Source organism: Apostichopus japonicus, chromosome 8 (genome assembly GCF_037975245.1).
Source record: "Apostichopus japonicus isolate 1M-3 chromosome 8, ASM3797524v1, whole genome shotgun sequence".
Taxonomy (NCBI): Eukaryota; Metazoa; Echinodermata; class Holothuroidea; order Aspidochirotida; family Stichopodidae; genus Apostichopus; species Apostichopus japonicus.
In genome coordinates, this window is record NC_092568.1 from 2,164,960 (window position 1) to 2,183,389 (window position 18,430).

General features: G+C 36.2%; 1 protein-coding gene across 1 annotated transcript; it reads right to left on the reverse strand.

Moving 5' to 3' along the window:
- Positions 1-4,288: 4,288 nt before the first annotated feature.
- LOC139970382 (adenosine receptor A2b-like) lies at positions 4,289-18,171 on the reverse strand. The gene is made up of 2 exons (XM_071976024.1): positions 17,608-18,171; positions 4,289-9,284 (listed from the first exon to the last, which is right to left on the reverse strand). Exons 1-2 carry the CDS (start codon positions 17,979-17,981, stop codon positions 8,561-8,563), a joined length of 1,098 nt encoding a protein of 365 aa, XP_071832125.1. The 5' UTR covers positions 17,982-18,171; the 3' UTR covers positions 4,289-8,560.
- Positions 18,172-18,430: the final 259 nt, after the last annotated feature.

An 18,430-nucleotide genomic window follows, 5' to 3' on the forward strand; every position in this document is an offset into this window, starting at 1 on the left:
AAACTTACTAGCGAAATTGAAGACTCGTGTAAACCTTGTCTGGGCTAGAGGAATTCAGGGGTGGTGCAGCTGGGTGTGTGTGTGTGGGGGGGGGGGGAGATGTGATGAGGGAGGCAAACTTTCCCCTCCTTTTGTGGAAACCTCAAAAAGTCCTTTTTTTGTCAATTAGAAGTGCTCCTTGTCAATTAGAAGAAAAGAAATTGAAAAATTGCCCAGCTATGGAACATGAAATTAACGGTAATGAAAAAGGGGTCTTTTTTTTATAAGTCAGACCAACTTTACAATACGGAATTTGAGACATAGATGAAAGCACAGAATACCCATTTTGTTGGTGTAACTTTATGGTTTGCCACCTCAAATCAGAGTACTATGTCCCACTAGCTCTCGAAGCTTGTACCCTCTACCCCATCCCCAGATGGAACCCTCAATTTCCTTCCTTCTCTAGAGAAATTCTTCCTTCTATGAAAAAGGGAAAGTAATTACTCCACAATAGGGAAAGAAGACACTAGACTTTATTGCCCTAGAAAATATTCATGGCCAGGAAAATGACACCCAGAAAGTACTGCAGATTTGCGCGGTGGCAATTGGTCCTTTACAATGGCGACACTTTATCTGCTCCTCTTCAAGCCAAAGTTTAATCTCTTCTTTGTAACTCGTGATATGCCAGGCTGCATATTCAAAATTTTGCTAATGAAGAACTTTGACACACTGAAAAGGAAAACCACCTTTGTCCCAGAGAGGTTCTAGGGTCCACAGCCTCTCGAAACAATAATTATTCGCATAGTTGTATTTCTCTTCTGTGGGGAGGATACACCCAGACTCCCTTACATGGGGCGTCAGCTGCAACGACCCCAGAGCCGCATTTATCCGTTTATTAATCATGGATCCGCCCTGATGATCACTGACGTGCCCAAGGTGGTCGGGACCATGCCCCCCACACCCCCATCGTCGGTCGGGGGAAATGGTTCACTCGTGGCATTTAAAAAGCAAATATTCAGCCAGGGAAGAATTAGACCACAACCAGGCGCGGCGGAACGGGAAAATTATTGGGGGGGGGGGGCTAATGTGTGGAGACTATCTAAGCGGAGCGCCACCATCGGTTTTTGGGTTTTTCAAACCCCCAGATGGCCGGAAACGGCACTTCCCGAGTGTTTTATGCTGCGAATACCTAGCCCTAAAATATGGGTCTCAAGCCTGCAATTTCTTAGATTTGTATATTCGATGGTGTTTTAAGAGAGTAGCTATTACTCGTAGTGTACTCGCAAAGACGTTTTTGAGTGTAGTAAATTACTACTTGCAATTAAATGCAATAATTAAATAAATGTCATAAGAAAAAACGGAAAGCATTTCTTAATGTCAACAAATGGGTGTGAAACCATTTGCAGTTGCCAACAAATTTCTATGAACCAAGCACTGTCACGAATGCATGTACCCCCAGCATTTACTAAAATTATTACACCTATATATAGTGTACACGTGTGCATCGGACAGATCGACAAGTATGCATTGAAAAATGGCAGATGCACGTTTCGGAGCCTTGGTAGATATTGGGGGGGGGGGGGGCTTATCATGCATTTGCCCCCTCAACTTTTTCATTTCAACATTTTCCCCCGTTCCGCCGCCACTGTCCACAACTACGCGTCAGAATTTTCCTATTAGACGTTTATATTGGTAGTCGCATTGAAATGTTTCCAGGACAACACCCATCCTTTACAAAATCCTTGATTCGCTCGCCTCTGGTCCTTCTATTCCATAACGGTTCAGGCCGCTTCCTAAATCAGTCGCAAGGAATTTTGAATTCGAAATCTGCGCACGCCATTGTTGCTTAAAATGAAAGGCTTAGCGCTTAGCAAGTGTTGGTGCGTTAGTTTATATTTTCAAGAAGCAAGATGATTGATAATACGAAAAGGGCCAAATTACTTACTGCAGTGTTTCCTTCTCTCCCCCCCCTTCCCCTTATATTAGAATATACAGTGCGGCATCAGAATTTTCAGAGTGGGGTGAGGGTGGGAAGCAAAGTGAGGGCAAACAATGAGTTAACTCATCCCAATTGGGATGGAGGAGGTTATGGAAGTGCAAACACGCACCTGTAGATAAAGTGCACATCGCATGCAAATTTAGGGGCACATGTCATTTCCCCTCCTATCGAATGCGCCATCGGTGAACCAACTTTTTACTTCTTAAGATTATAATTTTTGCATGAAATTCAGATGTGTGACAAAACTTTAATGTCATATAATCAGGGGGCGTACACTGACCATTTACAAGAGGGATGCTGATCGATATCGAGACTGACCAGCTCTTTTGCGATAGAATGCAATGACTAAGCTGAGTAAAGATTCGTAAAAATAAAGCAACAAACGGTAACTTTCTTTAAAATTATAGCAGACTGTATGTACTGTTATTAATAAGTCAGTGCTGAGGGTCCTCTAGAAACTGTATAATTTTAGATAGTTCTTGTTTGTCTCCTTGGCGGATTTTGGAGCCCAAATATATATCAGAAAGCCGAGCAATCATCTTACATTTCTCTAGAATGTATCCCAGGGCCCCTAGATGGATCCAGGGGCGAAACCCCGGAGGTCAAGCGTTTCCAGATATTTCTTACTCTCTCGTAGAGAGTTTGAAGCGCCATTAGAAACGTGATAGAGATCAGTTCAACTATAGAAGGTATTCTATGCTCTGGCGGGGGGTCCGCAGTCCTTTCAGATAGTTCTCTTGCAGCTATTTTAAATTAAGCGCTGGTCCATCTAAGGAGCTTCGAAGTTGGAGCAATTTGTTAGCCTGTAACCTTTACCCAAATCTGGGAAATGTAGACGTAATGGAGAATGTTTCAGTTTTATTTAACCTCTCGATGTGAGTTGGGAGGGGGGGGGGGGTACTTTGGGGAACAAGCATCTTCATGGGGGAAGCCCCCCCCCCTCATCATGAGCGCAAATATGGATATACTGGTTTGACTGTGTATGCGTTCAGTGTAATTCTTGAGGTACACTGACGCTGCTGTTAATAGGTTGACCAACTTTAAATGATGCATTGAATGTTATATATTCGCTATCCCTTTAAGAGTACACCGGAAAAATAGGAAAAAAGGTGATAATTTTCCTTTCTCCTCATATGTGTATGTGTCGTTTTGGAATAACATGCCATTATTGCCTTCTCAAATATCTTTAAGAGAATGTACCAAGTATTTTATGATTTCTTAAAAAACATAAGTCATGTTTCTCACTTCTCTGAAATGTTTACTTCCACGACGTGGGTATGTATCTCCTTTGAAATACGATCATACTGTATAATTGATATAAGTGATTCATTTGAAGCAAGACGAATTGTTGTATAAAATTTTAGATGCTAATGAATAAACAAAATTGTACATTAAATTCAAAGTTTGAATAAAAGATGGCAAAAAAAAATTGAAGTCTCTTACTATTCTAATGAATTAAAAGTGATGAATTATTAGTTTCCGTCTGACCGCGCTAATGTATGATTTCGAAATAACTTTACCACGATAAACTGCCGACACACTCGCATGTGCATATGAAACGTAAAAAAAATATATATATATAAAAAAAAGCGAACAATAACAGAGTGGAATTAGTCATGGAAATTAATTACGGCGCTGTGTGTTCAAGCAAAAATATATGTCTCCGATCATGTAATGAATAGACTTGCATAATCCTCCTACCGGAAACAATGATGTCTTCCAAAATGAAAAGCCGTCTGAGAAGAGATTCATCACAAACTTATCTATCAACCCCGTGAAGGATTAGTTAAATTAGTATATAGTTGAACAAAAGAAGAAATAGTATAGATATTAATTTTCTCCAACTAAGGCAATTTTCTAGTGTCGATGTTATTTGCAGGTGATATTCGTTGGTTCATACATTTTTCTGAAGTAACCTACATCACACACAATACTATAGAATAATACAGGTATTGCAGATTCATTAAATCCATATATATACATCTGTAAAGTTAAATTTAAGCAACGTCTTTCTGGCGACATCATTCATACTAACCTCATATAAATATGGCCACAAGAAAGAAAGAAAGAAAAAGGCAAGCTAAATTAACTTTTCGAAATTGTGTTATAGGTTTCAGATGGAAGTGACCTCTTGTAATTTCAACAGGTTGTACTTGCGATGGTCATCTGTATTAAATATAATATACCTGCACCTCTACTACTTTTTAAGACGCGTCCTTTCAAACAATGCGTGTAACGTATCAATAACAATATCCAATATCCTACACAATTTATATCTAAACGATCTTCAGTTTTTTCCTCAAACAGCGAATTATATCAGGTAGGACTTTTGATTAACCTCTCAGCCTGCCAGGCAGTGATAGTGGGAAACATACATGGATACAAGTATGGTCCCTTTGTAGATGAAATTGAGGGAAGGGGGGGGGGGCTGGAGGGGGATCATGGAGGAGAAATGATTTCCGACAACTGCAGTGCAAGAATGGATCCGCATTGCAAAGGAAGATGAACACCTTACATCAATGAAAAGAATTTCGCCCTAAGGGGTTGTGAGTAGGGTTGTCAGTAGGGTTGTAATTGGGTCTTGAGTATGGTTGTGAGTAGGGTTGCGAGGAGGGTTGTGAGGAGGGTTTCTGGATCGGTCATTATAGAGAATAGTAGAAAGGATCCATGCAAATTATGACGCAATCCCCGAAATGGATAAACTTCCCTCAGCGTTTCACTTTGCGTTATAGTGCGAAACAATGGCCGGGTGCTGTGTGTTGTATGTTTTTCCACACCCTGCAGTGTGTAGTGGCCTATATATTGATCAACATCTGATGGGAAACTATCAGAGCAATAATCTGCAGTGACTGGTCGCTAATTAGTGCTTAATTTACAATTTTATTCGATTCTGATGTAAAGGTGTCTCTCAAATGCATACGGTACTAACGACGTAATGTTAGTATAATAAAGTGGCTGTTTTCAGTTAACTGGTCTCCAATTTCCGGTGAGATTTCCAAACATAATATACCAAATATGTCTCACACTAACATTGGCTTTGGTGAAGAGAAAAGGATATCGTCCTAAATATTTTCACCAATTAAGTGAATGTTTACTGGCGCGTAAGTTACCAATTTTGTCGTTCGTTCAAAGACGCTTTTATGGGAAATATATACAATATTTGGTTTACGAAATGATCTTTGTTACTTGAGATTGACAAGGTGATTGAATGATTCAACTTAATGTGTTCACGCTGATAAAAGTGCACTTAATGAATGGAATTTGATAACGAATGGTCTATAAAACAAGAGACCACAAATCAACGATAAACTTGCCGTTTAATCATATATAGTCCAATCGACCCTTTGACCAAATATTTGCCCTAAATGAATGTAAAGTTAACGAACTGCTAATATCTATATCGAAATTATCCTCATGAAAGATAGTTAACAGAGAGTGTTTGATTAAAAGCTTCAGTTCTTGATTCAGACCAGAGATGTTACAGAACTATGATGAAGAATACCTTCAAGGAAAAAATTCAGACACGTATTTGCCAAGACCTTAATAATGCATTTATTGGAAATTTACAAACTGCGAATAGAGCCTGATGTGCAGGATTCATTTAAAAAAAAAACTTAATTGTATGCTAATGATAAGCGGAACACTGATGTTTATACTAAGAATGAAGAAGAAGAAAAACAACTTGTCTATAGTCTGTTTGAAGGGAAGTTTGAATCTTTGTGCATTCTCCCTTAGTTGAGTTTGAAACGCAATTACTGTCAACTGTTATAGGCTATAAACAAACTAACTGATAATTAATTGATGAAGTGTCAAAACAGGTATAGCACACAATGCATGTAGAAAAAAAAGGTTAAAAAACACATTTAACGTAGTTTTGGCCACATATTATAAAGTAGGAATATTGTGTCGTGAACAGAAGAATCACAATAGTCGTTAAAGCAAACAATATAGTTCGGCTTGCTGTGACCGAATTTATACTTTTTTTTTCCATTTTGAAAGCATAATTATATCTATGACAAGCCAAATGCTCAATAGCCTGAGTGAGATATTCCAGGTTTATAGGTCGAAGAATAAGGATTATCAACCAAAAAATCCATACTTTTCAACGTTACGATAAAGGAAAAAAAACCAGGAATATCGCCAATAAACTTTGATTATCAATAGAAAATATTGGATTATGAATAAAAGATCTTGGATTATGAATAGAAGATCTTGGATTATCGGTCGATATATTTGAATTTTCGACAAAAACCTGGAATATCAATAGATTTTCGAGGTATATCTATACCGAGGCACCCGGATTATTGGCGAAAAACCTGCCTTAACGGTGGGTATTCCAAGATATTCTCGAGAAAATCCAGGTTCATCGGCGATAATCGTAGATTATTGGTCGGATATCCATGTTTATCAGTCGAAAATCCAGATTTACCGAACGATAATCCATGTTAATTGATCGAAAATCCAGGTTTATCATCGATAGAAGATCCAGGTTTATCAGACGAAAATCAACGGTTTGAACCGATAATCCAGGTTTTCCAAGTGATAATCTAGGTTTATCTGTGAAAAACCTGGATTTTCCGTCGATAATCGTGGTTTTTCAAACGATAATCCAAGTTTTTCATCGATAATCCAACTTAAACGGTGATAGTCCAGGTTTTCGAGTGAGGTTCCAGGTTTATCGTTCAAAAACCTGGACTTTACGTTGATAAACCTGGATTATTGGTCAATATTCCAGGTTTATCGGTCCACATTAAGTTCCTTCGAAAACCCTGGAATCTCTATCTATTGGGCAATCAGATTGCATATGTATCTGACCCTTTGTGGGTCAATTTAAATGCGTAATCGATGACGTATAATGTCCAAGAAACGGCTACGTAATCCCATCTTAAACTCTCTTCAAAAACACTTAAGAGGACAGTGGATATATAGTCCAGAAGTGGAGTCTATATTACCATGAAAGAACTATGCTGGTATTTCAAACAGTACACACAATAGCATTACGATTCTCTGACTGATATCGTGTGCTCTACCTAACCAGCGTTATAGATTCTGTAATGATAATTATAAATCTCGGGATTGGCATGGCAACCTACAGTGCACTCAAACCATGGAACTATTCCCCTGTCGAGAGAACTATCACAAGGCTCCTTTGGAGACAAAATGTACAGCATAATAACACCAATGGATTGGACTCATACATCTTGATAATTACACAACATGAAGTTGAGAATTCAATTATACCCATGTTTACGAAAATATACAGCATAATAACACCAAAGGATTGGACTCGGGCACCTTGCTAATTACATACCACGAAGTTGAGACAGCAGTTATACCCTTGTATTACGTCGGATACATGGAAATACACGCCATTTAGTATCATGTGGAGCAGATCTGGATCTCAGTGTAAGCTGGGGTCATTTGATATCCCAAGTCTTTGCTGCTGATTGGTTAAGCAATTAAAATAAGAACAAGTTGGTAAGTTTAATATGAACACGGCTATGCATGACCAACACAGGCACAATGTTTCTTGCTGAAAAACCTGCCAGAAAGTAAACCACAAATTTTATTACTAGCTGCCCCGTTCTGTTCCAAAATGGCGGTCATCCCTACACGTGTGTTATGGTAATGGGGTGGGGGAGGTGACACTTGAAAACATAGCTTTTTAAGTTTTGGTTTGTAACTTCTTTGTTTTATTTTTCAAATTTATTTGAGCATTCCATCACCTTGGCTAAATCTGAGTCTTGAAGGAAAATATTGTTCAAATTGTCAATTCGAGGCCAATTAATTTCAAGAAATACAATGAGAAATGTTTAGCGTATTTGTCACGACATATGGAACATATTAGAATGAGAATATAATTCACACATATATACATATAATATACACATAATATAGTTCGACATATTTCTACTGATTGTGATCAGCCGTTATAAACGAATAATATACGAAATCAGTCAATCATTCTCTTAAGACCCTTACCATCACTTGTACACCATCTCAACAGAATCATCAAGCATGCCGAACTGCAGGTATATTGCAAATGTTAACCAGAATCACGTCCCAAAAATATGATAGAACTCAATAGTTGAAGTCACTCCTATATCAAACCATCATCATGCAACTACCACCTGAAATTATTTTTCACCAAATAGCCATATATATATTTATCTAACGGAAAGTAGCAAGTTTTTCGTAGCTTTACCAAGCCAACATGCATGGAGAAATGTTCAAAATAATGAGATACATATGGTGTCCTTGATCAGCGACCCCAACACAATGAAAAAAAGTTAAAAGTAATTATTAACACAACATTGAGTGTATAGCTGCTTAATGACATATCTTTTATAAAATAAGATGTTTAAAGATTTTTTCTTTCTATGCCTTATTATCATTATTTTCAGTAAAAATTATCAGCATATGAAATTCACATGTTGATGATAAAAATTCATTTAGGATTAGATCTGTGAATACAACAATACTACGGACGTAATGTGGAATGAAGTTAAAGTTGGTGCGGTGTCTTACTGCCAGAGTTGACCATATATAGGCTAACTGTACAATATATATATTATTGTCCTCTTATGTCAGCATTGGAGATGAAATATGCGACACCTTCGATACAGTCGTCCCACCAGTTCCCATATCTACCATCAGGGTACTGATTTCTTTATTCTTATTCAATGCCCCGCTTTGTCTTCTAACCTTTTTACTCCGTGTCAAGCATCTCATGGCATCCATCATACCACGGTGAAAGTCCTTGTTTCGTCTTGCGTAAATGATTGGGTTTACCAGAGAATTGACGAAAGCTATATATTCGCAAACAGTTTGCACTATTATCAAAACGACGGCACTATAAGTAAAATAAATTTCGAAAAAGAATTGAAAACTGGTCGGAAGCCAGCAAATACCAAATGCGCCTACGACGATCGTCATGGTAACCAGACCCCTAGCACGTGATCTTGCATCACTGTTATCATTGTCGCTATTAACTTTGTTCTGCGATGTCAATTGACTATGATTGCGTATATGTTGCATGGCACGCCGAAGTAAAATGGCGTACAAGAAAAGGATACCAATAAAGTACACAGGAATGAAAATCGCTATAACTAGTAGGACCGTAGCTATGTCGTTGTCGCCACCATGATCGCCATCACAAACCCATTGGTCCCCCTCACCACCGGGAACCAAGAAGGGTACAACTCCAAGTAAGATATTGTAGATCCATATGATGAAGATTGCAATCTTTGCTCGTAGAGGTGTAACAATAGTTACATAGCGAAGAGGGCAATACACCGAAATTAATCTGTAAAGAAAAGACAAAGAAATAAGAAAAAGACATCTGGCTACAAGGGTCAAGGAGCACTTATCTGACAAATCTGCAATCTATGAGCATATCACTCACTGTATAGACTGCCGAACAGCTAACATCACCAACTTTAGTGTCATAGACAGCGGCTATACAGACTTTGAAATTAAAATTAAGGAGGCACTGTACATCAAGAAACTCAAACCCGTTTTAAACAATCAACTATTTCAACATGGATCGTCATTTATACTCAACTTATTTTAGAACCTCCCATATCTTTGAACACGCATAGTCATCATTAATACTACTACAATTTTCGTATGCACTATACATAAGCGATTTTCTTATCTATTTCCTGACGAGGAAGATGTGAAATCTTCGAAAACGTTTGAATATACATTACTATGACTTTCATCAACTGTGTCGTTTTATTTGTTCGTTTATATGGTTCTACAAATGTAAAACTCTTCCTAAATTTTACTACCAATTGAGCAAGAAGAGAAGCATTCCTGTGAAGGAGTTCCGCGAATTTGAACGCACAGCCAACGGTTACGCAAAACTTCAACTAGACATACAATATTTTGAAGACTGTGAATACCTTGGATTGTTTCCGAAGTTCTTACGTGTGAAAGCTCCCAAACTGAAAATCTATGAAAATGTCAACGATACCATACGGTCATCAGTATTGCGTAAACAGGTGTCACTACTCAAGAAAGATTCATACTCCAAACGTAATGTATATGAGACACTGAAACGGACATTTGAGCAGCACCTAACATTTTTTGAGGTTCACACCCTTATCGCGAAATTGAATGCCAGCGTTAAACAAGTAACATTGAATATCAGCAGAAAACATCAGCGGAAATGATTGACACTATGGAGATCTCAACGACACCCAACACCAGACTGTCTGATCAACTGCAGCCACAGGACCCTAACTATAAAAGAGGAAGAAGCACTCCGTTATGGCCTGAAGCACCACATCCTGCCCCGTTCATTAAACGAGATCGATGTGAAAACGGCAGTGGAGAAGCAGGTATACCACCTAAAGAAGGAGACTGGAGTTCTACCCGCCCAATTCCTGGAAGTAGTCAGACACTCGACACTGAAATTTTTGAACTCTGCAAAGCAAATATGCCGCAAGAAACAAAACAGAGAGTTGCATAGGACGTTACAGTCTTTAAGCAAGGATGACAGCATCAAACTATGCAAATTTGATAAAGGAAATGTTTTGCTTATAATTAATAACCAGGAGTATTATGCTAAACTTGACACTCTGGTTTCGGATCAAGCAAAATTTAAAGAAATTAAAGTAGACGAAGGTAAAGTACACCCAATTATATCTAAAGAAAATTCGATAGTGAGATATTTGAACAGAAATGTGAAGAATTTCCTGCCTGATATTATTTTTTAAAATCTTATCACTTCTGGCAGTCAACCTGGGAAAATTTATGTGCTGGCTAAGGTTCACAAAGAAAATACGCCACTCAGACCTGTTGTCTCAATGATCAGTACTGCTGAATACAAACTTGCAAAATATCTTGTAAACATCATAAAAGTCAGTATGCCAACTACCTATATGTTGGATTCAACTGCTTCTTTCATAGAACGACTAAATTCTTTTAATTTCAAACCATCCCACCAACTTGTGAGTTATGATGTGGTTTCATTGTTCACTAATATCCCTCTAAATGAAACTATTGATATTGCTTGTGAATATGTCTACAGGCAAGATTCAAGGCCTTCTTATCCTAAAGAGGTTTTCAAAAAGTTACTACAGATTGCAACAGGTGGTTATTTCCTCCATAAAGGGAAATTATACTGTCAAATTGATGGGGTAACAATGGGTAGCCCTCTGGGTCCAGTTTTGGCTAATTTTTTCCTTGCTCATTTAGAAAACATTTTCATGACTCATAGTACTGATTATGGCCCTGTGTTGTACCTCAGGTATGTGGATGACATTTTCTGTGTGTTTAATTCTTTGGATCATGTTCACAGTTTCCTTGGTTTTCTTTCGTTTCGTTTCGTTTATTTCACTTTTTTTCTTTTTTACAATTACATTCACAATAATGTATAATACCAATGTCAAAGAAAGAAAAAAAGCATGGAAAATCTGAAAAAGCTACGCTTGTACACTCATAAAGTGCAGATTCACCATGAACAAATTAAATACAATACGCTAACTACACCCCCCCCCCTCCCCCACTTCCCAAACGGGAAGCACAAGTAGCATTATTAAATGTGATAACTTGAACGCATATATTACAAATCATTGTTTAACAAATATAGCTTCAGTTGCTTTATGAATATTGATAAGGTTGGTGATTTTTTAAGTTTGGGTTCGAGAGTATTCCAAAATGTGGCACCAGTAAATCTTACAGACTTAGTATTTAAAACTAATCGTGGGTAATCCAAATGAATGGCAGTTGAGTGTCTAGTGTTATAACTATGGAATTGATTATTTAAATTAAAAAAATACTTAAACGGAGGTGGAAATAAATCATGAAGATATTTGAAAACAAAGCTTCCAAGTTGGAGTTGATATATGTCAAAAACTGTTAAGATACTTAAGTTCTTAAAAATAGGAGTAGTATAACTAAGATAATCTGATTTGCTAATCAGTCGTATCAACTTCTTTTAAAACTAATCGTGGGTAATCCAAATGAATGGCAGTTGAGTGTCTAGTGTTATAACCATGGAATTGATTATTTAAATTAAAAAAAGACTTAAACGGAGGTGGAAATAAATCATGAAGATATTTGAAAACAAAGCTTCCAAGTTGGAGTTGATATATGTCAAAAACTGTTAAGATGCTTAAATTCTTAAAAATAGGAGTAATATGACTAAGATAATCTGATTTGCTAATCAGTCGTATCAACTTCTTTTGGAGCACAAATAATCTATTCAGGTGAACAGTATGCGCATTGCCCCAGAGAATATTACAGTACGAAAGATGAGGATAAACCAATGTATAATAAAGGGATAATAATATCTGATGAGGAACCTGAAACCTAATTTTATAAAGAATGCCAATCGTCTTAGACACTTTAGTACAAATATAATCAATGTGAGTTTTCCAGCTTAAGAGTGGGTCAAGTTGAACTCCAAGGAACTTAACGTTTTCTGTTTCATGTATAATTGTATTGTTCAAGATAAGTTTTAGTTTGGGTTTGGTGGAATGGTAAGTGTGAAAAACTATGAAGTTAGTTTTATTGACATTAAGAGACAACTTATTAGCACAAAACCAATCTGCAATAGCAGAAAGTTCATTATTTAAAATACGATTATATGCATTCAAATCATTATTCTTAAATAGTATGCTAGTGTCATCAGCAAAAAGACAAAATTTAAGAATACTTGAACAATTAGGGAGATCATTGATATAAATGAGAAAAAGGAGCGGTCCTAGAATAGATCCCTGAGGAACACCACAAGTTATATTACAATAAGCTGAAACGTGTTCACCAATAATAACACTCTGTTTACGATCTGATAGGTAATTTCGAAACAACTGTAACGCAAGTCCCCTAATCCCATAATGACTTAGTTTGTTTAATAATATATCATGATTGACCGTATCAAAAGCTTTTGATAGGTCTATAAATATTCCAAGGGTAGACTGCTTATTATTAAAACCAGTAGTAATAAAATCAATGACGTCAAGGCCAGCCATACTAGTTGAACGATTTTGACGAAAACCATACTGATTATCGGAAATTATGTTGTTGCTATTTAGAAAAGTTATAGTTCTGGAGTAAATAATTTTCTCAATTATTTTAGATAGAGAAGTGATCACTGAAATTGGTCTATAATTTGACAATTCATCAGTTTTACCTGTCTTAAATATAGGTGTTACTCTAGCAAGTTTGGCAGAATTTGGGAATATACCAGTTGATAGTGAAATATTAAAAATATGAGATAATGGCCGGGCAATAACATGTGAAATAGATTGTAGAATGCGTACTGATATACCGTCAAACCCAGATGCAGAATTCCTCATAAGTTTACTGATAATATTGATAATTTCTGAAGGATTACTAGGAGACAAAAATAAAGAATTTGTACAAGAGCCTCTTAGGAAATCATTAAACACCGCATTACAAGTAGGAATTTTCTCAGCCAGGGAAGGACCGATTAGTGTAAAGAAATCGTTAAATGCGTTTGCAATATCATTCTCATTAGTCAAAACGCTTCCATTGTGATTAATCTTTGAAATTTTGTGTAACTTAGAATTGTTTGTAATTAGTTTATTAATTATTTTCCATGTTTTATTCAAATTGTTTTTATTATTCTCAAACATATTAAGGTAATATAATTCTTTAGCCTTCCTGGTAACACTGGTTATTTAATCTCTGTAAACTGAATATTTGACTTTATTTTCAGGAGTAGGATTTTTTATATAATTCTTAAATAAATTATTCTTATGTCGAATAGATTTCAAAACACCTCTCCTTAACCAATAACATCCAAATTTGAAATTTACCCATGAAATTGGACCGAAACAGCTTGCTTTTCTTGACACAGAGGTGTGTTTACCCTCTGAAACTAACTCATCATACAGTTCAATGGTCTATCGTAAGCCAACTAATACAAATGTAATTCTCAATTTCCATGCCATTTGTCCATGGGTTTGGAAGATCGGCTTAATTAATTGTTTCCTTAATAGGGCATTTGTTGTGTGCAGCAATTGGTCCTTATTCCATACAGAGGTCTCCAAATTAAAAGAGATTTTATACCATAATGGTTATCCCAGCAGGATTTTGGATGAGTGTGTATACAAATTCCTCAATAAGAAACTTAGTTCTGAAGTGGATAATCAGGATAAGGATGATGACAGTAAGTACATGATTACCATTCCATTCATAGGTCACCCTTCACTAAATTTCAAGAGATCCTTAACTAAACATTTTAGAGGCGTTAACAAGAAGTGTATTATAGTTTTCAAAACGTTTAAAGTCAGTAATTACTTTTCCTTGAAAGATAAGACCCCCATGGCCCTTAAAGCCAATGTCATCTATTCATTTGAAGGTTCCTGTGATAAGAACCAAACTTACATCGGTAAGACTAAAAGACATCTGGCTTCAAGGGTCAAGGAGCACTTATCTGACAAATCTGCAATCTAAGAGCATATCACTCACTGTATAGACTGCCGAACAGCTAACATCACCAACTTTAGTGTCATAGACAGCGGCTATACAGACTTTGAAATTAAAATTAAGGAGGCACTGTACATCAAGAAACTCAAACCCGTTTTAAACAATCAACTATTTCAACATGGATCGTCATTTATACTCAACTTATTTTAGAACCTCCCATATCTTTGAACATGCATAGTCATCATTAATACTACTAAAATTTTCGTATGCACTATACATAAGCGATTTTCTTATCTATTTCCTGACGAGGAAGATGTGAAATCTTCGAAAACGTTTGAATATACATTACTATGACTTTCATCAACTGTGTCGTTTTATTTTGTTCGTTTATATGGTTCTACAAACTACGAAAGATTTCGTCCTACTTGTAAAACTTGTCTTTGAAAGATAATTGGGTAGCTATGTATTAACTCGCAATCATTGTAAATACTTATAATTATGACTAATTATGGCGTTATTGAAATGAAAGAAAATTGTTATTACTTTGGATCATAATAAAGCAGAATAATTGTTTTCGCTGTGATGTTTGTTCATTTGTTTGAATATTCTTGCTATTTTTGAGAGGGAGACAGATAAACATAACTTTAGTAATCTACAGATCGAGTTTAAATGGATTTACTGATATGCTTCTATAAGGATAAATTGATGATGCCGCCGGTTCCTCAGGACAGACCTTAAATGGTAATGACAATCCATTGTGAAACAAATTGAAATGTATTATGAACATGCAATTTGGAGCCACACACACACACACCCATATATATATATATATATATATATATATATATATATATATATATATAGCTATTTTATTGCTAATGTTTATACACTTGTATCCTGTTTATGCAGAGTGTACCGTACAATACAAGAAATCCGCCCCTGTAGCCCCTATAAGACGTAACGTAATATCACAGTGCCAGGAATATTTGATTCGCAGGACATGCAGTGGTACGTAAGAAAAGGGTGAATATATTAATAAACCAGAAATATTGGTTAAAGCTTACGTAACAAAGCTCAAATGAAACTTACCATGCAGTACCACTCTGAAAGCACTTTATCTCTGAATATTTGAATAATATATATCTGAATATTTGACTTTATTTTCAGGAGTAGGATTTTTTATATAATTCTTAAATAAATTATTCTTATGTCGAATAGATTTCAAAACACCTCTCCTTAACCAATTACATCCAAATTTGAAATTTACCCATGAAATTGGACCGAAACAGCTTGCTTTTCTTGACACAGAGGTGTGTTTACCCTCTGAAACTAACTCATCATACAGTTCAATGGTCTATCGTAAGCCAACTAATACAAATGTAATTCTCAATTTCCATGCCATTTGTCCATGGGTTTGGAAGATCGGCTTAATTAATTGTTTCCTTAATAGGGCATTTGTTGTGTGCAGCAATTGGTCCTTATTCCATACAGAGGTCTCCAAATTAAAAGAGATTTTATACCATAATGGTTATCCCAGCAGGATTTTGGATGAGTGTGTATACAAATTCCTCAATAAGAAACTTAGTTCTGAAGTGGATAATCAGGATAAGGATGATGACAGTAAGTACATGATTACCATTCCATTCATAGGTCACCCTTCACTAAATTTCAAGAGATCCTTAACTAAACATTTTAGAGGCGTTAACAAGAAGTGTATTATAGTTTTCAAAACGTTTAAAGTCAGTAATTACTTTTCCTTGAAAGATAAGACCCCCATGGCCCTTAAAGCCAATGTCATCTATTCATTTGAAGGTTCCTGTGATAAGAACCAAACTTACATCGGTAAGACTAAAAGACATCTGGCTACAAGGGTCAAGGAGCACTTATCTGACAAATCTGCAATCTATGAGCATATCACTCACTGTATAGACTGCCGAACAGCTAACATCACCAACTTTAGTGTCATAGACAGCGGCTATACAGACTTTGAAATTAAAATTAAGGAGGCACTGTACATCAAGAAACTCAAACCCGTTTTAAACAATCAACTATTTCAACATGGATCGTCATTTATACTCAACTTATTTTAGAACCTCCCATATCTTTGAACACGCATAGTCATCATTAATACTACTAAAATTTTCGTATGCACTATACATAAGCGATTTTCTTATCTATTTCCTGACGAGGAAGATGTGAAATCTTCGAAAACGTTTGAATATACATTACTATGACTTTCATCAACTGTGTCGTTTTATTTTGTTCGTTTATATGGTTCTACAAACTACGAAAGATTTCGTCCTACTTGTAAAACTTGTCTTTGAAAGATAATTGGGTAGCTATGTATTAACTCGCAATCATTGTAAATACTTATAATTATGACTAATTATGGCGTTATTGAAATGAAAGAAAATTGTTATTACTTTGGATCATAATAAAGCAGAATAATTGTTTTCGCTGTGATGTTTGTTCATTTGTTTGAATATTCTTGCTATTTTTGAGAGGGAGACAGATAAACATAACTTTAGTAATCTACAGATCGAGTTTAAATGGATTTACTGATATGCTTCTATAAGGATAAATTGATGATGCCGCCGGTTCCTCAGGACAGACCTTAAATGGTAATGACAATCCATTGTGAAACAAATTGAAATGTATTATGAACATGCAATTTGGAGCCACACACACACACACCCATATATATATATATATATATATATATATATATATATATATATATATATATATATATATATATATATATATATATATATATAGCTATTTTATTGCTAATGTTTATACACTTGTATCCTGTTTATGCAGAGTGTACCGTACAATACAAGAAATCCGCCCCTGTAGCCCCTATAAGACGTAACGTAATATCACAGTGCCAGGAATATTTGATTCGCAGGACATGCAGTGGTACGTAAGAAAAGGGTGAATATATTAATAAACCAGAAATATTGGTTAAAGCTTACGTAACAAAGCTCAAATGAAACTTACCATGCAGTACCACTCTGAAAGCACTTTATCTCACTGAACTAAACATATCGATGTAAGTTAATTACCTTTCTGTAAAGTCTGAACACGTTAGAAGGATCAGCACATCCATAACAATATACTTTTGGGAACTTTTAGCAACTCTTCGCAGCCTGTTAATATTTGGTAATGATTCTGATGAGCCGTCTATATAATATCTTACAATTATATACTGTTGTACTTACCTGTCCACAGCTATGGCACTAATATGATAAATGGATGACCCACTGAATACAAAACCAGGTAAAAAGAAGTTAAATCTCGTCGTCTCGAAACAGGTTGCTGGACTAATAATTAACCGTGGAGTTAGGTGTAATGGCAACGCAATTAAACCGGTGAAAAAGTCAGTCACTGCAAGGCTCAATAAGAAATAATTGGACACTTTCCGTAATCTAGCATTCCTAATAAATGCTAAGATAACCAACAGATTCCCTACTACAGTTCCAATAAATACTGGTAAATACACCAGAAGGTAGCTTACAGTGAGGAATGGGCTAAGAGCCAAACTAATCAGATTACGATCAGAAACATTGTATTCGAGAAACGAATCATTCATCATGGTCGAAGAACACTCACAAAATACAATCGGCGGAAAACTTCTTAGTTCTGCCAGACGAAAAATCTTCAAATTGATCGAGTATATGCCAGTCCGTCAGATACACTCCATAGGCCTGTGTTGTTGTATCGCTTGTACTCTGCGAACAAGGTTGCAGCTGATTCTATTCCAAGGGTCGCCGAGTTGTACTTAACAGGCCCTCAAAAATGAACATGTAGAAACCCGATATATATATATATGCGCAGTCGTGCTGCAAGGCTGTGAAGCCTGTGATCTGTCACGCATCTGGTGGGAGTGAACCTAATATGCAAAATAATATAAACCTCCATTGGTTATGGATGAATTCTTATTATTAGGAGGGCGATAGGGTAGAAGTATAGTAAACCAAGCTCCACTTTATATGAAACCATATTTGTAGATCACTTGATGAAACTTACGTTGTTTTGTAAATG

Excerpts from the sequence above, each read along its gene's own strand:
- LOC139970382 (XM_071976024.1), bottom strand. The coding sequence starts at position 17,981 with ATGATGAATGATTCGTTTCTCGAATACAATGTTTCTGATCGTAATCTG. Across the intron at positions 9,285-17,607 it reads AGTGCCATAGCTGTGGACAG|ATTAATTTCGGTGTATTGCC; the intron begins GTAAGTACAACA and ends TTTTCTTTACAG.